The sequence below is a fragment of the Mus musculus genome, chromosome 4 (assembly GCF_000001635.26).
Source record: "Mus musculus strain C57BL/6J chromosome 4, GRCm38.p6 C57BL/6J".
NCBI lineage: Eukaryota > Metazoa > Chordata > Mammalia > Rodentia > Muridae > Mus > Mus musculus.
This window is the reverse complement of record NC_000070.6, coordinates 47329204-47354939: the sequence shown is the minus strand read 5'-3', so window position 1 is coordinate 47354939 and position 25736 is coordinate 47329204. Positions and strand designations below refer to the sequence as shown.

At 46.1% G+C, this 25736-nt stretch overlaps 1 protein-coding gene and 2 long non-coding RNA genes across 5 annotated transcripts in view; 2 read left to right on the top strand and 1 right to left on the bottom strand.

Moving 5' to 3' along the window:
- The window catches only part of Tgfbr1 (transforming growth factor, beta receptor I), a 61705-nt gene extending 59987 nt beyond the window's left edge, over positions 1-1718 (bottom strand). For all 3 annotated transcript variants that reach the window (XM_030253397.1, NM_009370.3, NM_001312868.1), the window contains exon 1: positions 1544-1718. Coding sequence is in view for 2 of the 3 variants with exons in the window: in NM_009370.3 (NP_033396.1) it covers positions 1544-1628 (85 nt within the window). In the remaining variant the exon portion in view is untranslated. The remainder of the gene's footprint in view (positions 1-1543) is intronic.
- Gm32435 overlaps positions 1-2626 on the top strand; it is a 33833-nt gene extending 31207 nt beyond the window's left edge. The window contains exon 3 of the long non-coding RNA XR_390551.4: positions 702-2626. This is a non-coding gene — a long non-coding RNA (predicted gene, 32435). The remainder of the gene's footprint in view (positions 1-701) is intronic.
- A 5718-nt stretch (positions 2627-8344) lies between these two features.
- On the top strand, positions 8345-20924 carry Gm42282. The gene is made up of 3 exons (XR_881255.1): positions 8345-8422; positions 9880-10026; positions 20463-20924. It is a non-coding gene; the product is annotated as a predicted gene, 42282 (long non-coding RNA).
- Positions 20925-25736: the final 4812 nt, after the last annotated feature.

Below are 25736 nucleotides of genomic sequence, written 5' to 3'. Positions count from 1 at the left end.
ATGAACCAGCCTTCTCAGCATCCACGTCAATACTGCTAAATGCATGAACGTGTCCTGCTTTGTTTTAGGTAGAAAAGAATTAATTACTTTACCCAAATAACTGTTAGATATGGTCACTTATAGTTGATGCATAATTATAACAATTCTCCCACTTTGTCCACCATTATTTCCTTCCTAAGCCAATGTCAAAAACCCATTGTATCTTCTACTGTAGACCTATGTAAAGAGAATGTTCAAGTAAACTAAGAAACTGATGGCTAAGTTATGTTATCAAATATCAACTGTTCTTTAAGTGAGTCATGCTACTTTGGTGTAACAGGTGCACAGATTTTGAACCCTGAAAGCCTAAGTGCAAATCCTAATTTCTGCACTTACTAAGAACTTAATCTTCTGCACCTCAGTTTTCATGTCAATATACAGGACAAATACTGGTACTGCGAGGGTTCTGATACTGTGTCTTTTACATCTGCATTATAATCAACTCCCAATAAACAGTAACTATTAAGTTTAATCATAGTTGGCATCCACAGTCTGGAGAGACTTTTGTTTTGGCTTGTTTTGCTTTTTAAAATGTTGTTATCCAATTTCCGCAACAAAAATGTATTTTCACTGTATGCAGGTTGCTAATGCCGAGCCTCAGTATTTTGCTTTCTCCTATTTTAATTGGTTCCTGACAAAGTTTTTTTCAATCTTCCCTCCAGAGGTGACAACCAGTATCACGACCGGCTTTAATATTTTGGGAAACCACACATTTCCCTTCAAACCCCAGCTACACAGAGGTCTGGTTTTAAAACTACCGCTTAGGGAAATGATACACCCAAAGCAACGATCCCCTCGAGAAAAGGAATAATTTGATCAATTCTACAGAACCGTTCCCATTCAAACGTTCCCAAATCTGCAGAGTGAGCAAACGTTCAAGTTTCTACTAGCAAGAAGACAATCTGCAGCCTTCTGGTTACTGGACTCTGAACTCTTCCCAGACTCACGAAGCGAGAACATTCCGCGCATCTTCGCGCCTGCTTCTCACACAAAGCCCCTGGTTGAAGAAAAGTCGCCCTAGGCGGGCGTCGGCACTCACGGCGGTGCGGCCCACCCGGGGTCTCTGCCCACGGCGCCCCTTTCGACCCTCCGGGGAGCCCTCCAAGCGCCCGGCCCCGGAGCGCCTCCACGCCGGTGCCCGCCCACGCCCCAACAGCTTCAGGCCGGGGCGCATTTAGGCAGTGGAATCAGGGGGCCACGGTCCCGGCCGGCCTCGCACCCCTAAGGGCAGCCCCCGACCTCGGCAGGCTCGCCAGCCGCTGCCCCCCGGGAGCCCAAGAGGGCCGGCCTCTGCTCGGTGCTCCGCCACCCGCGCTCGACACCGCCCCCGCCCCGCCTCTCCTCCCCGCCCCGGCTCGCGTGGCGCCTGCCGGGTCAGGAGCGCCCGGCCGGCCGGGCGCCGCCACCTGCGCCCCCGGCCCCGCGCCATGTTTGAGAAAGAGCTGAAGCGAGCCAGAGGCCCGGCCCGGCCCGCGCGCCCCGCAGCCACCCGCCCGCCACTCACCCTTCGCCCCCGGGAGCAGCGTCGCCGCCGCCACCAACACGATGAGGAGCTGCGGACGACGTGGAGCAGCGGCCGCCGCCTCCATGGTCCCGCCGCCACTGTTTGTGGCCCGGCCCGGCCCCGGCCGCAGCTTCTCCTCAGGAAGCCTCGCCCCTCCTCGCCCCACCTCCCCGCCGCCGCCGCGGCCTCGCTCCGGCCCTTTGTAACTGCTCGAGGGGCGTACGCCCATTGGCTGCCCGGCTCCCGCCGACCCCGCCTCCCCCGCCGCCCGCGAGCGCCCTAGCGGGACCTAGCCGAGAGCCCCGCCCGCGGGGCCCTGGGCTACCAATGAGCGGCCGTGGGTTTCTGCCTCTAACCACGCCCCCGCACTGCTGGGCCTCTGACCACGCCCCCTCACCGCTGGGCGCCTTTACTCCAGCCACAGCGGGCAGCTCGCGCTCCCGCGGCGGGTGGGGGCAGGGTCCCAGTCTGCGCGCCCGAGGGAGCCCACGGTCCCGACTGAGCGCAGGGTGTGCCTGTGAGAGTTGCTCAGGGAAAGACTGTGACCGTTGCACGCTCTTTTCTTCTACTCCAACCCCACCCTGACTTCCCCTGCACAGTCCTGCACCCGCAAAACCCAACTCTCGCCACTCGGACCCTCAATATTGTCCGGGGTTCAACTTCCCCCACCCTAGACCCGCGGCTTCCAGCCTCCCCGCAAAGACAGTCCGATTTCTTTCTGCACTCCACGTCCGCCCCAGACCTCGTCGTCCTCTCCCCAAATTCCAGTCTCAAAGTCGGAGCCCAGTTTCGGAATCCCAAGGTGGAGCTCAGACACACCCCCGAGTGGCCTCTGTGTCTCGGCACCGTAAAAAGACCCAGACTAAGGGTCCCCGCCGCCCTCCTTCCCTCCCACCTTTGCTGTCCCCGCGTGGAAGCGGAGAGGCCCACGGGTTTCGAAGGAGGGAGGATTGCCCTACGAAGAAGCATCCCGCCCCGGGGCGAAGCGGGAGCAGTCATAGGTACTTTGAGTTGTCTCCGACACTCCTGTGTAATAATTTCGAGGTGTCACTAAAAACCCAAATAAACTCAGCTCCGCTTTCATTCTGAATTCCTAATTTACTGTGAGACGCTCCACCCACCTTCCCTCTGGGACGCCAAAATGAGCTCCAGATTTGTAATTCTTCCTGTCAGACTAGTCCTTTCTTCAGACACAAACACAGTCACGGAGGCGGCCGCATGGCACCGACAGCATTTTTCCGCAGAACCTTTTAAGGAGAAAATGTTATTTTCTGTGTGATTTGAACTCGGAATTAAATAAAGCTCCGTAGTAGGAATCAGCCGGCCTCTAGTAGCTGTTGGTAAATTGCTTTATAGCCACTTTCCAAGAGTTTGATCCTGCTTATGAAAGCAAACCGTGGGGGCTAAGAGCTGGGGTCTGAGACTGCTCCTCGGCTCCAGCTAGGACACGCTTCAGCAAGTCCTCAACCTGCCAGAACCTGAACAGGCCTGCTCTCTGGGACTCCAGAACCATCAGTTCCTGCCTCCCCTGGCTCCCCTGGCCCCCCTGGCTCAAATGCCCTGAGGTTACAGGGACTAAATTTGACCAGCTTCTAATGAAATCTCTCTGGGAGATATAAAGAGCCTGACACACCTAAAATCTCCAGTGACTGCCCCCGCCTCACCCCCACCCCTAAAGCCTTGTACTTCCTAGGCAAGTACTCTACTCATAAGCTATACCCCCAGCTCTTGTGCTCCTATGTGCACCGTATGCAAGTAGTGCTTGTGGGGTCCAGAAGAGGGCGTCCAATCACTTGGAACTGGAGTGACACCTGGAGTGGAACTGTGAGCCACCTAACAAGGATGCTAAGAACGGAACCACTTCCTCTGCAAGAGCAGCAGTCTCTTAACTATTAACCTATCTCTCCGGCCCCCAGCCCTTGGTTTTTAAAGATGGGGGTCTCACTATGCAAACCAGGCTAGACTGAAACTCGGAATCCTCCTTCCTTAGTCCTCCACCTCCCCTCCCCCAGGCCTGGGGTTGCAGCCACATGCCAAGATGCCCCCCCTATTTTTCTTTTTCTGATCTAGTCTGTGTCTTGCATAAGATCTCAAGAGATTTTTATGCTATGCATGAATAATTAATCTCATAGGAATTTTTTCTCTGGTTATCTTTAATGGGTTGCAAATATTAAAAGCTCCCATCCCACTTATAAATGGGACTGAATCACAAGTCCAGAGTGCCTTAGTGACATAATGTGTCTGGAACAGTGTCTGGGACATAGTAAATATTTAGTTAATACCATTTACTTTGCCCCCTCCCCTTTGCATGATGTTAACCTTGAGTCTAACCCAATGCTTTGCCTTATGAAGCCTGTACTGATCAACATGAGGATTTTTTTCTGTGACACATTTCCTAGTCCAGGACATTTTCCATGGAATGAAGTGTGTTCACTTGGAAACTGAGGAACAAGAAGGAGAAACAGACTATTTTTAAATTATATCTTTCTGATATTAGGGGGAAATTTCCATGAGCTACAGATCTGAAAACAAGCTGTGTTAGAATGAAACAAAACCTGTCCATTTAAATTTGGGACTCTCTACAGTTTTTTGGGTTCAGCTGCTTGGGTCTGGGACCTGGAATGCCTGCTTAAGCTCCTCTGGAGGCAGTCCAAGAATATGCATCGCTAATAAACTACTCAGGAGGTTCTACTGCACAGGGCACCTGACCACTTCAGAAGACATTCACCTGCTTAAATATAGTAAAATGAATGAACCCACCTGTGTTGAAAGGTTGAGCCAAAGGTCGAAGCCTCCAGCCTTAGAGACTTCTGGACCCTCGTGATCCTAACATTCTCTAGATATGGGTCTGGGCTGCCTGATTTCTACTCACTCCCTAGCCTCAACACTCATTCCACCTTCTGTTACCCCTCCCCCCCACACACACACCTCCCGTCCACCCTCCTTGTGGCAAAGTAAGAATTATCTTACCTATACACACAGTTTTGTTGTGAGGCCTAAATGAGTGGTTGCCTGTAGACAGTCAATCACAAAAGTTCATTCCCATCTTAGTCTCCACAAATTCTCGGAAGGCTCATAGGATGCTCACTCTAGTGCCTTGATTTAAAGGGGAAGAGAAAGAGGATCATCTTTCAGCAAGTTGGCTCTGGAGCTCTGTCTGAGAGAAGTACTCTAGCCCCTTGCCCTCTACCCGGTAAACCCTCAGCCTTTACGCTGAGTACATTGCTCTTTTCCCTTTGGGCAATTCTCTTAACGAAGATACTTTCTCCGAAACAGAGAGCCAAAGGTTCTAGTTCTCTCATCTCTATCCATTTCTAGAGTGGCTTGGTAACAGAATCCTAACTCCTTCAGGGAAAGCAATTTACCAGGAGGGGAGGGGGAGGGGTTCAATTTGTTCAGCTCCACACTTGAGTGAGCATGCAGCAGGGTTCAGTCCAGCAAAACGGGAACAGGAATCGCTTTCCTTCCCGGCTAAGTTTGTTCCCCCTGTGATGACTAACCTTGGCTGTCAACTTGAATCTACTAAAACCCAAGCTGCTAGCCACTCCTGCGAGTGCCTTTTTGAGCAGATTATTTGCAATGGGAAGACTCACCCTAAATGGCATTTGTTTTGTTTTGTTTTGTTTTGCTTTGCTTTGCTTTGCTTTGCTTTGCTTTGCTTTGCTTTGCTTTGCTTTGCTTTGCTTTGCTTTGCTTTGCTTTGCTTTGCTTTGCTTTGCTTTGTTTGCCTGCTTGCCCTCACTTTCACCAGCAAGTCCAAGGATCCCATTACTGTAGCCTTCCTTCACCCACTTTAGAAACAGTTTCTCTGGGCATCAGATGCACACTGGAGACCAGCCGTCCTCCAGGCTTTGAACAGCAGACTGAGACTACTGAGATGCCCAGCTTCATGGGGCTGAGAAACTCCTAGAATCTCCGCCTGTCCAGTGTGAGCGAGCAAGTGTTCCACCGCCCAAACTACATCTTGCAAAACATTCTAATAAACCTACATGTATAGTCTATCAGTTCTGTTCCTTTAGAGGACCAGGACTAATACACCATTTAAACAAGGAGCAAACACATCACTCTCACTTTCTTTCTTTCTTTCTGGAACATAATTGCAACCTCTGGAGACACAACAGCCTCTTGTAAGCATAATGGTGATAGCTCATATTAGGTTTAATAATGAAGGAAAATGGGTCTCCAGTAAATGTGGTGATCAACTACATCAACTCTAATGCATATTTCCTATTGCGCAAGAAAAAAACAAGCCTTTGTTTTAAGCCCTAGAATACTTCATTTCTGCCTATTCTGTCCTAGCCTTTCCTCTCTTCTAACCTGCAAATATTATTGATTTATGTCCTGGTTAGATGTTGCCAACTCTTTGTGCTCCTAACTGAATGACAATGTACCTCACGACTTAGTGGCTAGGAATCATAGCTGCATTTATTGTCTAGAGATTGTGGGCAGGCAGAGCCAGCTTCTCTGATCTAGAGCAATGTGAGCTGGCCTCTGCTAAGCTCTGTCATGAGCACGCTGTCAGGACCAAGCAGACCCTTTCGGGGTGGGGTGGGGGGTTTCATCCTCTAGCAGGCTAGCCTGGACTTGCTACGATGGCAATGCAGAGATCTAAGATAATGAGAGAAAATATGTAAGATCACTTCACATATTTTAGGTTTAGAGATAGCACATTGGGTTCACTATTGCCCCTTCCACTGATTTGGGCAAAAACTGAGCAGAGACCAAAGTCAAAGCATAGAGGTGAAATTATCACACACACACACACACACACACACACACACACACACACACACACACACACAATTTATATATAATATATATACAATCCATGCGTGGTTCTTAGCTCCCTTTTCATCCTTAAGGTAAGCCACACAACACAACTAGAATGTTTCTTCCCTGAAGCTGGTCATAGATAGTAACCCCCACTCCCTTTCTATCTTGGAGACACTGGACATAAAGAAACTTGCCCATCCTGTTTGACATAATACCTGAACTTAAGAAAGAGTCCTATTCTGTACTCTCCAGAGATGCAGCAGAATCAGGCTGACAGACTTGCTAAACTTCTCTACCCAGGCTAGGCACTCTAGAACATACCCTCTTGTCCAGTCATTTTTTATATGGTTAGCCATGTTTCAACTATGCCTGTGCAAGGCTGGGATGGGAGACCTCTGGGTAGATTCACACACGGAGGATCCTTGAAGGTGATGCTCTTTCCAAGGCATGGATGCTCTGTGTCCCTCTCCCACAGCGAATCCTAGGCATCTCTTCATCCGAGGGTTTTGTGATATTCTTCACAATCAGCTGCTAAGTCTAGGTGTTTTCTTCAGATGTGAGCGTTTCTAGCAATCTAATTTAGTCAGTTGGCCAGAGGCGTAAGCATAAACAAGCTGGGACTTGAAACTCACCTCAGAAGGATGTGGTTTAAGTCATTTGAAGCCTGAAGGAGATTTTACAAACACTGACCCCAGGCCCACACATTTGAAAATGCAGAGACTCAGAGGCCCCAGATTGAATCCACATAACAGCCTGGGTTTTATTCAGTTTCTAAATTGAGGAATTTCTGGTCAAACTCGAACTGATTTTTATCTTGCCAATTTCTATGTGATGCTACAGTTCTTTCAACCTTAAGTTATTTGCTTTACACACACACACACACACACACACACACACACACACAGAGAGAGAGAGAGAGAGAGAGAGATATGTACATTATATATTTATATTAATACTACCTTGCAAGTCTATATTTATTTGTTTTGTTAAAGAAATTATGTTATTATTCCCCTTCATTTTTAACTATTTTTTGGGAATTTCATGTTTTTCATTTCTACCCCTCTGTCTTTTACCACCAGCTCACCCCCATCTCCTTCTGAAATTCATAACCTACTCTCCATTAATTTTTATTGTCACACACATCAACATTAGTCCATTTATATGTACATATGTTTAGGACCAGCCCCTGGGGATTGAATAGTCTATCATGGAGCGCATCCTGGAAGAAAACAGATTCTCTTTCTCTCAGCAGCTACATGGCTCTTGATCTAAGGGTAGGGCCATAAAAACATTTTCTTATCCATGTTGGGTGTGTGGGTCTTGCTTAGGCAACCATATGGTAGGGATATCATAAGTCATTGTGGGGCCCTGACCCATATGACTCATAAAAGAAGAAGTCAGTTAGAAATGCACGTGCTCAGAGGGAAGGTCAGGAGAGGGGGCTGAAGAGGCTGCAGGGGTTCCGAGTGTGTACCGGACTATTCACACACAGAAACCTCATTTGGTTCCCAGAACCCAACCTCACACAACCACCTGAAACTCCAGCTCCTGCCTCCTTGCCACCTGCACCCACATGGTTACACTCATACACAGTAAACACATGTAAACATGTCACTAAAAATACCAGATACCTCTTTTTTAAGATCAACATTTTGAAAAACAAAATAGGAGAAAATGAGCCAGCACTGACCTTCCCCCCACTCAAAGGTGAAATAGACTCTCTTTTAAAATAGAAGAATCCATAAAATCACACTGCAAAACAATTCTGATCATTTTTTTAAATCTCTGAATATCCGTATTGCATCACCTCCATTCTGCCTAAAATATATATATTTTTGGTCTCCTTGGAGGGAACCATTTGTGGTGCTTCGAATTAGTTGTCAGCCAATAGTCTTAGGCCTTTAAATACTTGGTTCCCAGATGGTGAGACTCCCTGGAAAGGTGTGGCTTTATTAGAGGGTGCGTGGCCTTGGGAGGTGGCTTGACTTGAAGAGCCTCCTACTTTCCCCAGTATGCTCTCTGCCTTCCTCTTGGCTGGGGATGTGAGCTCTCAGCTGCTCCTGCAGCAGGAGCTGCTGCCGTCATAGATTCTAATGCTCTGGAACCGTAAGTCCAAAATGAACCCTTCCTTCTATAAAGTGCTTGGCCATGATGTTTATCACAGCAACAGAAAGTTAACTAACATATCTTCTTGGCTCTCGTTTGGTACAAATGTTTTTCTTTCATTGTCATTGTTAGATTATGTTTTCACTGAAAATAGAATGCCAGGGTGACTGTTTTCATTAAGCAACTGGAATACGGGAGTGGTTCTGCCTTCCCTTTGTTGCTGGTGTGAAATCAGACAACAGTCAAATAGCTTCTCCTTTGTAGGTAACCTGGCTTTCTTTTCTGTCTGGTTTTATTTGTTCATTTGGTTGGTTTTTAATGGACTATTTATTTAGTCATCTATTAAAACAGAGTCTCATGTAGCCCACAGTGGACTCAAATTTACTATATAGCCAAAAGTGAATTTTACATCCTTCTGCTCCTAATTTCCAAGTGCTGGGATTACAGACCTCTGTCGCCACTAAGGGTTTGTACAGCTCTGGGGATCAAATTCGGGACTCTGTGCAAGCTAAGCAAGCGCTCTACCACCCCAACCACACCCCTTGTAAAAAAAAAAAAAAGTAAAGCCCTTGACTTTACTTTTTGGAGCATATTTTGGTTTGTAGCCAAGCTGACTTGCAATTCCATGGAATTCCTTCCCATTTATCTCCAGCCCCAACCCACACACAACCTGCCTCACTATCCATGCCCCCACATAAAGTGGAGTACATTGTTACTAACAGTGAGCCTGAACGGAAACACACTCACATCAGTTTACATTTGGTTTATGTTAGAGAACATGGTCCTCCAAGCAAAACAGCCACTGTGTGCATCAGATCAGCTGTGCTTGCTTGTAAGAGACTAGAGCCGTTGGCCTATTGGCTGTGCACATTTCTTCAGAGGAGTTGGAGGAGGTCACTGCATTCCAGCCACTCCTCCCAGCTCTGTACTCAATTCTGCCCTATTGGACATGGCCTCTGGGTACAGAAGTATATAGACTGGGGAGATTAACTGGAGGGAATTCCATCTGTATGGCCATGAGACTCTATCACTCCTTCTGAGGGAAGACTTTACAGTGTGGCTACTTTGGGAGTCCCCCCCACCCCTACCCCAACCACCCACTGTAAGTAATCCCTCACTTATGCTCTGTAAGGAAGCCTAAAGTCGTTTCCCAGGATGCACTTTGTTTTATCAGTGGGACCTCATGAAGAAGAGTATACATTGTTTCTATCTCTCCAAGGAAGAAACAATTGTTGTAACACTTGCACATTCCTTGGGCTTTAACAAAGGTACAAGCCCATGTATCCCACATTGTAGTTTCTTATAGAATAGGTCAACTGTCCAAGACACAATCACAAAGACATTCTTGTACATGGTATTCTGGATGTTGATCATTTGTATTTAAGTCCTCAAGCTGTCTTAAACTAATGCATAGGTATGATGTGAGGAATAATCGAGTTTTTTTTTTCTATTCCCAGTATGGTTTGTTGAATACTCTTTTCCACCACTGAACCACAGAGGTGCCTTTGTCAAGAATTGTTTACAGGGCTACAGAGATGACTCCGTGGACAAGTACAGTGACACAAGCACAACGACCCAAGTTTGAATCTCCTGCACCTACACAGGTACAGGCTATGCTGCCGAGCCCACCCATAACTGCAGAACTCAGTGGGTGGAGTCAGGGCCTCACTCTAGAAAGGGCTGACATATTTTACAGTATTCAATCTGATCCTCCATGAATATGGTATATTTCTGTTCTCTAATTTTCCTCTACAATGTTTTGGAGTTTCTTTTAGCATGAGACTTTTATGGCAATGTGTCAAATGTATCCTTAGATAAGTCCTTAACCTAGAAATATTGGAAAGTGAGACTTAAATTTCAAGATTTATCTTTAAATTTTCTTTCTTACAGTTTCCAAGATGTCTTAATTTCCATTATTTTATATTTCAAATTTATGCAAGTTCTGTATCGATCTTTTCAAAATATATTTGTTTTTGCATTGAAATTCTTTATATTTTTAAACTTGATCATTTCTACTGTGTTTTGTTTTTTGTTCACAGTCCCCCTGTGTCAGGTTTCTCTTTTTGTTTTTGTTTTTGTTTTTTCATCGAAAACTCCTCACTTTCCTGGGCTTTTGAGATCTGATACAAAGATCAGCCTTTATATCAAGGCTTCCAGTTTTGGTTTTGGTTTGTTTGTTTGTTTGCTTGCTTGCTTTTGTTTTTTGCCACCTGAACAATTGTGAGTCTATAATGAGTGCAAATTAAGGTATTGGCTTATTTTTTATTTATTTGTTGTTTGAAACATGCTGGTAGTATGACTTTGGGCTTTAACATATGTGAAAGGAAGATTTATACCTTTAGTTCTAGCCCTCAGGAAGCAGAGGCAGGGGGATCTCTTTGAGCTTTAGGCTATTCTGGTCCTCAGAGTTCATTCTAGGTCAACCAGGCCTACAGAATGAGACCCTGTCTCAAAAGGAAGGAAAGAAGGAAGGAAAGAAGGAAAGAAGGAAAGAAGGAAAGAAGGAAGAAAGGGAGGGAGGGAGGGAAGAAGGGAGGGAAGGAGGGAGGGAGGAAAGAAGGGAGGGAGGGAGGGAGGGAGGGAGGGAGGGAGGGAAGAAGGGAGAGAGGGAGGGAGAGAAGGAGGGAGGGAGGGAAGAAGGGAAAGAGGGAAGGAGAGAAGGAGGGAGGGAGGGAAGAAGGAAGAGAGGGAGGGAGGGAGGGAGGGAGGGAAAAAGAAAAAAATTAAGAGAGAGATGGCTCAACAGGGAAAAGGCTCCTGTTAAAAACCTTGGTGGTCTGAGTTTGACCCCTGGGACTCACATGGTGGAAGGGAAGAATTAACTCTGGTGGCTCCTCCTCTGACCTCTGACATCTACACAACTGCCACTGTAGCCTGCATATAGTGGACTTTCCTACACTATCATGAAGTGTGAGCCCAGTTCCCACAGCACCTTGTTTACTCCCCTAGAGGAATGCCTCGACCTGCCTGGTCAAGGACTGCCTCGGCTAAGATGTCTTCTCTCCCGTCCTTAGCAATGCAGCTTAGCAGGCCCAAGGTCACCATGCAAACAGCCCCCATTCTGCCATGAGACCTCCTGTACACTGAACACATCTGGTCATAGAGATGAGAAACATGCTGTATGGTTTTCATTATTTCTCTGTCCCTGCTTCGAACTCTTTGTTCTCCAGAACTTCATAGAGTACCAACCAATCAAGGGCTCGGGAGCATCGTAGTCTTTGTGTTCCGAGGTTCTGTTGGTCCTTGAATTCAACTTCAATTCCAAGCAACATTCATTGGAGGGTTGAGATATGCCATAGTGTGTGTGCCCCATTTCATATACACATGTACAGATAAACACACAAGAACTAAATAATGTTAAAAACAAAACAAAAAAAAAAACCCTCTAAAACTACACCAGTCTGTGGCTTCAAATTCTCAGTGATTTCATTATCTTGTCATTTTAACCAGTCCCTAAGTTCTTGAAACTTCCAGGCTTGATGGGGGTTAAGAGTTACTTCGGGCTCACCCTTCCACTGGAGGTGTACACCTTTTGGGTTTCAGTTCTGGGGTAGGGGGTGTCCTGGGGGCCTTGGATGGTCCCTGAACTTCCTCTCCTAGTCTCCGTGCCCTATGAGAACAGACCACAAAGCTCAAGGGGACGTGGTTCAGCATGGGTCCCGCAGGGCATCAGAGCATCAGCCAGCTGTGCCCTCCCGCTGAGCTCCTTCCCACAAAAGCCCGTGTTAGCCTCAAAATCTCTTATTCTCTGCCAATTCAGAAATGCAATTAAGAAGACGTATTTCTTATGAATGGTCAGTGATTTTTGTTTGTGGTTTGGGGGTTTCTGTTTCATTTGGTGTGTGTGTGTGTGTGTGTGTGTGTTTTGTTTTGTCTTACGTTTTCACGACTGGGTCAATCTATTAACGACCAGGAGCAAAATCTCTTCCGTGCAACCTCCACCCATCACACAGACAAATTAAAAATCACGAGCAGTTTTTCCTGTTCTAGCAGAATACTGTTGGAGCCACTCTAGGGATCCGAGAGGATCGAAAGAAAAGCTATTTTGCCAATAGAGTACCAGAGGAATTCTGCTTCTGGCGTTGCCTCTCTGCTTCTCTAACATTAGAAATAGTCTCACAGGCTGTCTACCCCCACCCCCACCCCCACTCTCAAGCTGCCTCCCCAAATGCTTGGGTTACTTTAGGAAAATGTTTTGTTTAATTTTGTTTTGTATTGTTTTGTTTTCGCTCAGATTTTTCTTACGAATGTCTCGTTTGAAAATACAATGTTGTCAGAGAATTATGACCAACAACTTTTTTTTTAATTTAGGCAAGGAACTTCTTTTTGTATTTATGATTGATTTCATAAATGCTCCATGAATACCTGGAAACAAGAGTGAACTTGGTTTGCTGGGCATGTGAATTTGTGGGTACATGTGTGTGTGTGCACGCGCGTGTGCGTGCACACGCGCGCACTTAATACTAGTAGCTAATCCTTGCTTGTTTTTTTTTGACTGTTTGGTCTGCCAAAAATAGAAATGTATTAAGCTGACCCTACTCCCTGCCGCTGTCCCTGTGTCCCTGGAAACAGTCCCTCTGTCTTCACCACTCTCCCTTGGGGACTAAAGTGAGATGTGTACCTCTGGGATTCTCTTAGCCAGGGCGTGGGGCTGGCAAGTTGTAGCTTCTCCCTACCTCAGAGAGCTGCTTCCAAACAGAGGTCTGTCCTCAGACCCTGAGTGGGCTCATGGGCACACTCATGCCTTAAAGAGTCCATACCTAAGCTGTTCTTTTCATCGTCTATAATGTCAGGCTCTTCCAGACTAGCCCAGCCTGCCTCTTACCATTCCTCTTTCTGAGGCAGAAATCACAGGCTGAGATCCAGGCTAGGATGTGGGTGTGTGCTCTCTGCAATCCCACCTCCATAATGTCTATCTCTTTCAGCATCTCAAATACTATTGCTATTCTCCGCTCACCTTACACCCCTGTTAGAATCTCCGAAACTGACTGCCTGTTTGTCATCTGCCACTGTGGCTTTATTTATTGCCTCTCAGATTGCATGCCCTGTCTCCCTTCAATGCTGGCCCCTTTCTCCTTATCATTCTGCCCCATCCCAAGTTGTATAGTTCTTGGCAGCGCCTGGCTTTTCTCCTGCTCAATCAGGAGAAAACAAATCCTGTGGTCAAAACAAATTGAAGGTTTTCAATAGAGACTGCCACTACCCCTTCCTCTGGATCAAATTCCCTTTTAATCACATATTCTGGAAAGCACAAAGACAAAGAACAGACTAGAAGGCAGAGGGGTGCATGACCATGTGGCCTCTTTGTTGGAAACCTGCACAGGTTTAGTTTTGCAAGCAAGCACACACACACACACACACACACACATATACACACACACACACGCACATGCAGTTCTCATGCACGTTCACAACTCTATGCTCACACAGTAGTTTCCCACACTTGCTGACAGAATTCAACAGAAGCACAGCAAGATCTGCAGAGACATGCTGAACTTGGTGACCTGAGCAACTAAAAAGATGAAGAAGAGTAAATAACTCCCAGGATACAGTGCAAGTAGCCAAGGAGCAGAGTCCTTTGTTGTTTTCAAGTACTCATGGGACATGTACAAAAGGAATCATAAATTAACAAACTCCAAGAAATGCCCCCAAGAAGAGACTAATCCTCTGTCTCTGGTGTGCTTCAAGCTGGGTATGGGTAATAAATGTTTGAATGAAAACAGCATAGTCAAAAGAGAGAGAGAGAGAGAGAGAGAGAGAGAGAGAGAGAGAGAGAGAGATTGTTTTCACACCCATAGAAGGAGTTACAGAGACAAAGTTTGGAGCTGAGACAAAAGGATGGACCATCTAGAGACTGCCATATCCAGAGATCCATCCCATAATCAGCTTCCAAACGATGACACCATTGCATACACTAGCAAGCGTTTGCTGAAAGTACCCTGATATAGCTGTCTCTTGTGAGACTAGGCCGGGGCCTAGCAAACACATAAGTGGATGCTCACAGTCAGCTATTGGATGGATCACAGGGCCCCCAATGGAGGAGCTAGAGAAAGTATCCAAGGAGCTAAAGAGATCTGCAACCCTGTAGGTGCAACAACATTATGAACTAACCAGTACCCCGGAGCTCTGGACTCTAGCTGCATATGTATCAAAAGATGGCCTAGTCAGCCATCACTGGAAAGAGAGGCCCATTGGACTTGCAAACTTTATATGCCCCAGTACAGAGGAACGCCAGGGCCAAAAAGGGGAAGTGGGTGGGTAGGGGAGTAGGGGGAGGGTATGGGGGACTTTTGGGATAGCATTGGAAATGTAATTGAGGAAAATACGTAATAAAAAATATAAAGAGAGAGAGAGAGAGAGAGAGAGACAAAGATTGCAGTAGCTAAATCATTTGGAGAAATCAACTTGAAAGAGAAGAAAGTGAGAGCAATTTTAGACAAATCAGAATCAGACTTTCTTTGTATTGTAGTTACCCAGTGCTTTTTATGTGAGTCCCTCCTGTATCTGTTATAGTTAATACTGTGTGCTGGCAGAGAAACACACAATGACTTTGAAGCTGGTCTGTGTGATGGAGAGGGAGAGGGAGGAAGGGAGAGGGAGAAAGAGGGAGAGAGGGGGAGGGAGGAATGAAAAGGGAAAAGGAGAGGGGGAAAGGGGAGAAGTGAGAAGGGAGAGGGGAGGGGAGAGCTGGTAGACGGGTTATAAATAGTGAGCAGCATCTCAGAGGGGCCCATGCATCCAATAGTTCAATACTGAAGCTAATTAGAAGTGATCAGTTTCCCCATTTTAACAGATAAGTCAGGCAAGCCCCAGACTTGCATGCCTAATAGGAAAGACAAAAGCTCTATGTCCATCTAGGTAGAATCTGACTACAAGGAGCCTCTAAGAATGCTGTAGGCTGGAAAGAGATGGCAGCTGCCTCCTGATGGAAATAGGAGCCCCTATAGAGCAGCAGGACACTTAATCTTGATTGTCAACTTCAGGTACTTGGAATCAACTAAGCAACACCCTTCTGGACAGACCCTTGAGGGCATTCTAGAGAGGATCAACTGAGGGATAAAGACCCTCCCTCAGAGTTTGCAGCACCTTCTGACAGGTTCCCAGATAAAAGTCTGCAACAAAACCTCTCAGCCTGCCTGCCTTCACCCCTTGCTGCTGAGTGCATCTAATATGCTGTTGCTGCTCCGGACTCCAGCTCCTGGCCATAAAGGTGGATTGGATTGACCAGTGACTCTACAGGAACATTCCACGTCTTCAGCACCAGACTGGGACAGCTAAGGCATCGAGCCAATTGCTGTCAGTCTGATGTCCACTGATCTGATTTTGTGGCCTGCCAGCTACCAGGTTCCTGGGTTCTCCGGCACACAGATAGTCATTGTTGGATTTTCCACGCCGTATCATGTAATCCATTCTAGTAAAATCCCCTTTTATTATATACACACATATATATACATATACATACACTGATTATATTCCTCTAGACAACCCTGCCTGGTTCCTTTATTACCCCACGTGGAACCCCCAGCTAGCGGGCAAGCATCTCTTTGCCCTTTCATCCATAGTTCTCATACTACCATTTCCAGTTGATGTTCCAGTCTTTATTTAGGTCAAAGCGATGGAATCTCTGTAGCCGTGGTGATCCCAGGCAGCTACACATTCCCAGAGGATCTGATTTTTGTATTCTCCAGAGTGCCAGGTGGGGTAGTAAAGACTAGTCACATTTCCACCTGAGTGGCAGCAGTTTCAGCATTATCTTATTAAATGACATGGTGCTGAGACCCTACATCTGTCCCTAATTTGATATGTGAGCCTTCCCTGGACTGTTTTCTCTATTTTTAGATACTCAGAAGGGAGAGGTGCAAGGAATAGAGAAAGCTAAAGCTGCCTTTAAGATATTTATTTCATTGTATGTGCTTACATGAACATTAGGATGGGTACTTCACATGTGTAAGTACTTGTGGGGCCAGAAGAAATTGCCTGGAGCTGGAGTTACAGCCAATTGGGAGCTACCTGATGTGGGTGTTGGGAACCAAACCTGAGTCCTCTGCAATAGCAGTGTGTGCTTTTAATCACTGAGCCATCTCTCCAGTCTCACATTCACACCATCTGTCACCCACAGAGGAGGGCCATTGATTTCTGAAACATCAATATTGTCAAGAGTCTTTGGGTTACAAGGGTCTTTGGAAATGCACTGAGATAAATAGGGCATAAACAAAATTTAAAATTGAAAATAGAAAAATTAAACTTGTCGGTCATAACAAGAATGACAAGGACAGATGGTGTGACTAACACACACACACACACACACACACACACACACACACACACCGCCCTTCATGGCTCATCTCAGCCTTTTCTGGGTACTAGCCATATTCTCACCTTCAAACATCTTATTGCCTGAGTTGTTAGGTGGGAAATGGCCAAGTTGTTTCAGGTTTCCTGTAGCTGGTGAACCCAGAGGTAGAGAATTTTCTTTCTGAAATTTTGTTTTAAATTTTTTGTTTATGTTTATTTGTGTGTGTGTGTGTGTTAAAGTATGCTTATGTGAGTGCCTGTGCCCACAGATGCCAGAAGAGAGTGTTAGATCCTCTGGAGCTGGGATATAAAGTATTATTATAAAACATAGTATTATAAATTATAATGTGATATATTCTTAAATTAATAATAAAATTTGACACTATTTTAGTGATTATATATAATATATAGCTAGTATATAAGGAATTAAATATAAGGTATTATTTCAAGCTATCTGATGTGGTAACTGCGAACCCAACTTGAGTCCTCTAAAGAGCCCAGAAGTCCTTTTAACCACCAGCCCTTGCCAGATATTTTAAAAATCCCAGGATCTCTCCATCCCTTGCCAGATATTTTAAAAATCCCAGGAACAGACAGATTGGCCCAGCAAAGACAGGGTATCCATCTTTTGGTATAGAGTAACTCCATGGAGAAGCTAATAGTCTCTTGAATAGGGTAGATTACTGCTGTTTGTTGTTTGGTATTTGATACTCCTGGTCACCCAGGATGCCAGAAACATCTATCACCCTTGTGACAACAGTCACCCAAACAGTCCTCCATTTCTAATGCCCAGTGAGTAGAGTGCCACACTGCTTCACATTGAAAACTCCCACTGAAGCCAGGGGTTTGAGGCCATGTGACTAGCTGAGCACAGGTGTCCGCTTTCTCTTCGGTAGAGTCAGCACAGATAGGGTGTTGTATTTGGTAACTTTCCAGACCCAGTGGCACCAGTGGCTGAGGAGTTAACTGAAGTTGTTCCCAAAGGAACTGTCACAGGGTTCCTATTTCAGAAAGGATGCTCTAGAGACAAATACTGACAGCTGCTGATTGCCACACTCTGGGGGGAAAGCGAATGCTCCCAAGAGTAAAGGACTACTCCTCTCTCCTACCAACCACCTTCAGCAACTAATCCCTGCATCCAGCTGAAAGCCATCCATTCACTGTGGTCCCTGGGGTCTCCTGATCACTCTGTTTCTCTGTCTCTGTCCCTCTCTCTCTCTCCCTCCCTCTCTCTCTCTTTCTCATGCACACACACACACACACACACACACACACACACACACACACTCCATGTGCTCCATGCCCCACAATCTCCAAGAATATCAAGGTGTTCATTGTATGTGGGACTCAGCCCTCAGATTTAGAACCTTGCTAGACCAAGCTAAAGCCAGAAGGCAATATATATATGGGCATGCAGTATCTGGGGCACATGAGCCCATCAGCCCATCAGAACTAGGTCATGTGGATTTCTAGGAAGGCCCTGAAAAGCCAGAAGCTTAGCCATCTTTGGATTCTGGGGGGGGGGGGGGAGAAAAGAAAGGTGAGATTTCTGTTGAAGAGCTCCAGCATCTTCATGGGGCCAAGGCTAAGTTTGAGTACAATCCCACAGCAGTAGAGCAAAATGCCAAGGCCGGCAGGATAACTTTCTGGGATAGATTTCAGAGCAGCTCAGTGACAGATGACCACACTGCTCAGGTGGGGCACCTCTAACTCCACTCCTCAGTCATCCTATCCAACCCCAAGGAACAGCTTGTGTCTTCCTCTCCTCTCCCTTCAGTTCCAGAATGTAACCAACCCTAAGCCCTTCCTCACTTGTGGTAATGAATTTGAGATGGTTAGTTTAGGTACTTTCCAAAGGATTTTAGTTCTGAAGCTAAAGGAAATAAAAGAAACTACCAGAGGTCCACTGACTGTACCGACCTTACAGAATGAGTGCCTGGACTTCTAGAATGTTCTGCACTGCATCCTGTTTTAGAGTTCCATTTATTTATCTCTCTTAGATGAAGTCTTCCTTCTTGCTTATGAAAAAACAAAACAAAACAAGCCAATGGAGGAGGCTGGCTCTCTGCGAGTGCTTTTCTCTCTTCCTTGGTCTTCAAGAGCACGGGAGAAGAAGGGAAGACAATACTCCTCAGAGACAGGACCAAATAAATCAAAGAACTCACCTGTTCATCTCTTCATCCTTTCTCCCTTCAGCATCCACAGATACCCCTTTCAGCCCATCTTTCTTTTTAGCGAGGCAGATGGCCACAGACAATCACTTGTCTCACCATTGTAACGCCAACCTAGCCAGCCACCCCCTCCGCTCACTCATTAAAGAATGACAGTCTCACTCACCCCAAGCACTGAAGTCACTTAAGTTGATGAAGACAAAAATTCTAGTGGTTCCAGAAGAGTTTATATGTAAGATTTCTGTCCAGGAGTGGTCTAGGTCAGTGCCTTCTCTTTCCTTTAGACAGGGCTCTGGACACTGTAAGAACTTTGCAGTTGGCCTCTTCCCTCCACTTCTCCACCACCCAGGGAGGGCTCCAGTGGGAAAGCTCTGGAAGTCAGGCAGATGAACCACGAAGCAAGAGCTCAGGTGGAGTGATCTTTGACTGTTCTCCCCTCTGTCCACCTCCAAGCACTCTTCTTCTCACAAATGTGTTCTAGGCCATCTCTCTTTGTCTTTACCTCTTCTGGAACAATCAAATGCTTCCCTGCTTTCTACCAGCATGGGCACACTGGTGACTCCCAAGTCTGAATTCAGCCTCCTACATACGCAAGACTTTCCAACATTCAGACTATTTTTTATGGGGCTAGAGACTGAGGGAGACCTGTGGTCACTGACAAAGTTTGCTTGCTTGCTTGCTTGTGTGCTTTCTTCTTCTTCTTCTTCTTCTTCTTCTTCTTCTTCTTCTTCTTCTTCTTCTTCTTCTTCTTCTTCTCCTTCTCCTTCTCCTTCTCCTTCTCCTTCTCCTTCTCCTTCTCCTTCTCCTTCTCCTTCTCCTTCTCCTTCTCCTTCTCCTTCTCCTTCTTCTTCTTTTTCTTCTTCTCCTTCTTCTCCTTCTTCTCCTCCTCCTCCTCCTTCTCCTTCTCCTTCCCCTTCCCCTTCTCCTTCTCCTCCTTCTCCTTCTTCTTCCTTCCTTTCTTTTTTCTCTCTTTCCCTCTCTCCCCTTCTTTCTCTTTCTTTCTTTAATGTAATTTATTCTTTTCTAAGCATACTTTCTCTAACAGTTTGCTTTTTCCTAAGATTTTTTCCTCTGTGTTGCCTTGACTGCCCTGGCACTCTCTCTGTAGACCAGGCTGGCTTTGAACTCAGAGATCATCCTGCCTCTGCCTTTCAGGTGTTGGGATTAAAGGGATGCGCTACCATGCCCAGCTGACAAAGCTTTTGGGGGGATTATGACTTTATAAGTGGGTTTCTGATGGTGTCACTTGGAAGTCGCTTGGAAGCCATGCTTGATATTGATCTTGTCACTTATCTCAGCAACTCTGCTTTCAGGTAGGAGTTGGTGAAATGGCGAACAGCCTTTCTGTGTCTCTGACCAGACTGAGCGTCTCTAAACCGCATGCTTGGAAGAATCACAGTCTCATGAAAGGATATCCTTGTCTTCTCCAAAAGATGGCTATCTAGATTAATTGGTCACATGTATTTTCCCCCATGGACAGGAATGACATGTCCTGGTTGGTTTAGGTGAGGTTAATGCTCATTCCTGAGCCAATCATGGTGCCCACTGAGTTAAGAATATTGTTGCTGGTTTAGGTCATCCATGGCTGCTCTTGGGGTCCGTCCAAACCACAGACCATGCTACCATGACGGAGGGAAGGAATAGATGGTGTAGGTGAGTAGCCACTGTCCTTGCAATGTTCCTCTTGAGCAGCGACTTGTGAAGAAGTTTTGTACATGGACCACAGAAACATCTTACATTGTGACACATATACATACCTAAAACAAAATTGTCACAAAACATTACTTGCCACCTGCTATTGGGAACACACTCTGATGTTTTTGTACTCTTGGCTGCTACAGAAAGTAATGACTTTTTAAAGGATTCTATTCTGAACTCCATAACTCACAAGTGGGTCATGACTTACAATCTGAATATGCCTCCCTCCCATCCCATGTCGTCCGGGTATCGAGCCAAGGGCACTGCACATGCTGGGCAAGGTGGCCTCTCCCCCTAACACCATCCTTTACCTCTGCAAAAGCTGCTTGCTGCTGAAATTGTAAGAATGTAGCATTAATACTCCAGAAATTTGAAAGAGAAGTGTGTAAAGACATGGAAATTGGGTTAATGGACAGGAGTGGGTGGCACTTGTCACTGGAAGCTCAGAAGGAAGACCTTGCAACAGAAGACATCTGAATTCCTCACCAGAACTGTAGAGGCCAATAGTGAAACCTTTCACTAGAGCCTTCCTCCTGCTTAGGTCAGCTCCATGGCTTTGAAGAATCTCTCTGAGGTGGCAGACTGGGCACGCAACACCACTGAACATTCAAAGATGTTTTGTCACTCTGATGAGATATTTTCAACATCTAGGAAGTGAGAGTGAACAAGGAAGTCCAGGGCCCTGTTAGACAACACTGTGTATATCGAAGGCACAGGAGCGGAGGAGAATGAATGAGCCATGGACCCATAGTATTCAGTGATGCACACAAACAAATGCTATGCTATTCATGGTGTTTTCATGGGTTAAAGGCAAAATTCACAACAGTGGTTGGGAGTTCCAGAGGGGTGAAAGCATGAGACACAGAAGGGAGTGAGTCTTGAAGTAAAGGAAAACTTTTATATCCTGATCTAAGAGATGGGCCATAGGCTGTAGTTGAGCATACACAATCACTCACAGTACCTGACATACATAGACATGAACATCAGTGTATATGGCAAAAAGAGCTCACAGACACAAGCAGACAGACATCTTCACAGCTATTGTGTTACACAATGAGGCCATAAGGCATACCCAGAGAAACTCGTTCTGCCTGCTTCCATGACCTTGGGTATGTGATTTTCTTTCTTAAGCCTTATTCTTTAGGCACATTATGCAGAGCATACATATATCTGTATATGTGTATATCATTTACATAGATGCATATATAATACACACACACATATATAGTAGGTTTATTATGAGAATCAACTAATATACATAATGCATGAGAAAATGTCTGACAAACTGTGAAACTCTGTAAAAAATGTGAGATAATATTATCGCTCTGGGTAGCTTTGCCGCTAACTGTCTATTTCTCCTGTGAAACTGCTATCCACACAGTTTTATACTCAAGTGGCAGTCGGAAGGAAGCAGGTTGTAAGTGACTATAAATTATTCTCAATCTAACATATTTTGTGTCTAGCACGATGAGGGATGGAAATAAAGACCGTGGCTATTGCTGAATAGCTTGTCATTGTCAAAATGGGGCTTGCTGCTTAAGGGAACATGGGACGACTAGACAAGAGGAGATGAGTTTGAACTGGTAGATTCTGGGGGAGAGGACTATAATTCACCTTGTCAAGAGCCCTTCAATCCTGGTAGCAGCCCCTCATCATTATCACCTGCATTCATGCCTGGGCCTAAGCACACACCAAGGTCCCCTCCTCCCCCAGTGCTTCATGCTACTGTTACTTTTGTTTTGAGACAGAGTTTCTTGTAGTCTGGGTCTACCTCAAGTTTACTAAAGAGCCAAGGAGGACATTGGACTCTCCATCTTCCTGCCTCCACTTCCCGAGTTCTGGACATGCATCACCATGCCACACATGCTCTATACCCAGGTCTCTTCACCCAAGGAAAAAGTAATCTACCTCTGATGCCAACAGGGAAGACACTCCTGTTGAACCCAGACTCAGCCTGTGCCCCTCTGCTGCAAGGAACACCTAATGCTGGCTCAGAGAGCCTCTGATTTCCTGGCCTTTGGCCATACCCATTCAAAGGCTCCATCTTAGTTCTTCGAGTTCCTTCTTAAGAGTAAGATAGGAACTTGTGATGAAGATGGGGGAGTCCAAGTTCAAGAGCCCTACAGTCACTGTGACTCTTTAAAGTGGTCTCTAGAGTCTCTCTCTCTCTCTCTCTCTCTCTCTCTCTCTCTCTCTCTCTCTCTCTCCCCTATCCCACACAGAGACTGGGAGCAGGGGATGCTCTAGGTTGGAGTTATATCCAACTGAACAGATGGCAGGTAATTTGAGGCACATTTAGTAAAGAGGTTATTTTAAAAAGGAATGGCAGGTTGAGAAGAAGCCACAAGGGAGAACCCAAAGGGCTCATCAAAGCACCAGCATCAGCAGGTCTTATTCCCTTCCCCAGTGCCTAGAGAAAGGAGTGGTTTTGGGGATCGAGCTCTGGGCAGGGTGAGACTGTGCTTCTCAAGCCATCCTTGAAGGTCCCACAGACAGATAACTGGGAAATCTAAACTCATTTCTCCCTCCCACCTCTAGGCAGTTGACTGAACTGACATGGAAGTCAACGGACTAAGTAACCTTCTGTTATATTGGATGGGGGTCAAGTTGGAGACAGAGAGATAATTACACTCTGACTCACAGTTAAAGTTTGGGGGAGCTGCAAGGACCAGCCTTGAGCGTCCTAGCACATCAGACAATGGTGGAGGTGAGGGGATCAGAGATGGTAGAAAACACAGGAAGAGAAGTCACTCTGTCAAGACAACTTTAGACTTCAGACATTTAGGAACTGAAAACACCAGTGGAAACAAGGTTACTTTGAACAAAGCCTTGACCTTGACAGCTAAGTTCACGGGCTCCACGTTTAAGTCCAAACAACATCTGTATATTGCTGGTTCTTTGTAGGGACATTTTTGGCATATAAGAATTGAGCTCACATAACCATTTTACTTGTAGCACTAGGTTGGAATTTTCCATCCATGTTTTCAAGGACATTTTGAAGCAAATTCACAAAAACTCTTCGTTATTTATTTAACAAGCATTACTGGCTAACAAGATGGCAGCACGCAGTGCTTCAGCAATCTGAAAGACCTCTGAGTTAGCCACTGCTCTACCACTAGCTCACTGATCCTTTAAGTCACCACAGGCTCATATCCAGCGTCCAGTTTCTTTCTCTGGAGGGTGAGAGAGTTGGTCTTGAAGTGCCTTCTGAATCTGGCATGCTAGGGCTATAATAAATCCCACGATCAGAAGAAGTCATGACATTTAGCCCATCCACTTGGCAGTGTGTGGGTCTGTTTTGCTCAGGCAATATCACTTGTTTTATAAAAAAAAAACCCAACTCTCTTTAGAAGCGCTCTGCTGCAACAGACATGCAAAGGAAAAGAACTACTTTCCAGTGGACTCTTGCCCATCAAAACAACCCCAAGTGGACCGCTGCTAAAATGGGTCCGTCTGCTGCACTTCCTATTTGCTTGGCCTTGGAGAACTGGACAGAGCAGGACTGAGGAAGGCGCGGCACGCCAGGCTGAGTCACCACCTGAAGATTTCTTCTCCAAGCACCTCTGCCTCTGCCCTGGATGACAATTCAGGGCCTGCTCCCCTCTTCTGGCAGCTCCCCTCAAAGGAAGGGGACTACAGTCACTTACTCCTCACCAACTTGCTCTCTTTTAAGTTAGAGAAGAAAACAAAAATTTGCTCACTCGTTCCCAGATGCCATATTCTATCTGACTTGTTCTAAGAGGGCTTTCTGCTGTCGGCCTGCCCGGCTTCTCATTCTCTTCCTGGGAAGATAGCCATCCTTACCTTCTTCCGGTAGACAACCCCGACCCGCTCCTCTGGTGAGGGGCCCTGGTGAGATGCAGTGGCCAATTACAGATTCTGGATACTAGGCTACAAAGACAATGGGCAGTTCTGCTCTGTAGAATTGGTAGGAGACAAACTGAAAGGCTCGGACTCAGTTTCTTCTACTGTGTGGTTACCACACAGATCAGTCTGTGAGCCCAGAAGGTATGGGCTCTCTCCCAATCAGAAAGCTAGCAATGAACTGTTCAGCCGATCCTTCAACTGGTGGCCTCTAATTTAATGGTTCTGATATTATCTATCTGAAAAGAGCATTACATCTCACAGGTTGAAGGATGGTTCACAAACTGACACCCCAACCTCTCCTTCAGATGGCAGCTGCAAGCTCTAGGCTACCTGGGTTTTTCTTCCCATCCCTATCAACTGGAGTCCCCACCACCACCTACTCAGCTTTCATTAGTTTGCTCGAACGTTTCACAAAACTCAAGGAAATACTTGGGCTTATTATGAAGACTACTCCAAAGGCTGCAGGTAAAAGACATTAAGGAGATTGGCATCAGATATATGTGAAGGAGCAGAGGAGGAGAATAGTGGAGACATCAAGAGAGCAAATAGCAAGGGATTGAAAATAGAGCATAGTGAGATAGTGCGTGTGTGTGTGTGTGTGTGTGTGTGTGTGTGTGTGTGTGAGAGAGAGAGAGAGAGAAAGAGAGAGAGAGAGAGAGAGAGACAGAGAGAGACAGAGAGAGACAGAGAGAGACAGAGAGAGACAGAGACAGAGACAGAAAGACAGAGACAGAGACAGACAGGCAGACAGACAGAGCATAGCAAGAGAAGGACAAGCAAGAGAATAGCACAGCTACCTGAGTTATCAGAAGGATTAGTAGCTGGAGGGAGGGAAGCTAATGAGCTAAGGGGAGGCAGAGGGGGAAGTGTAAGGCACTAGGATGCCAGGGTGGACTTTGAAATGTGTACCAAGTCCTTGTGATGCTGAGGACACTTGGAGGACAGCATGGGCTTTGATATGCTGATAGCCACCACGGGTGTACATCCACAGGAGAACCATCAAGCCCTTGTGACAGAGGTAAAGGAAATGACTCCTTTGAGGGAGCAGAGAAAAAACCTGTTTCACAAGTTCCAGAGGAATGCTGGCTTTTAACTTAACCACCAGAAATCCTTCTGCAGTCCAGCTTGAGCTAATTTCTGGATATATGGACTGCTTGTGTGAACTAAACAAGAGATGCATAAGGCTTGAAATGGGAGAGGGATGCAGAGTTTCCATGGCCCCAGCCTTGGGTAGCATGGCACTCTGGGATTCTTTGTGTCTTCTTTGGCTGTCTGGGAGCTTT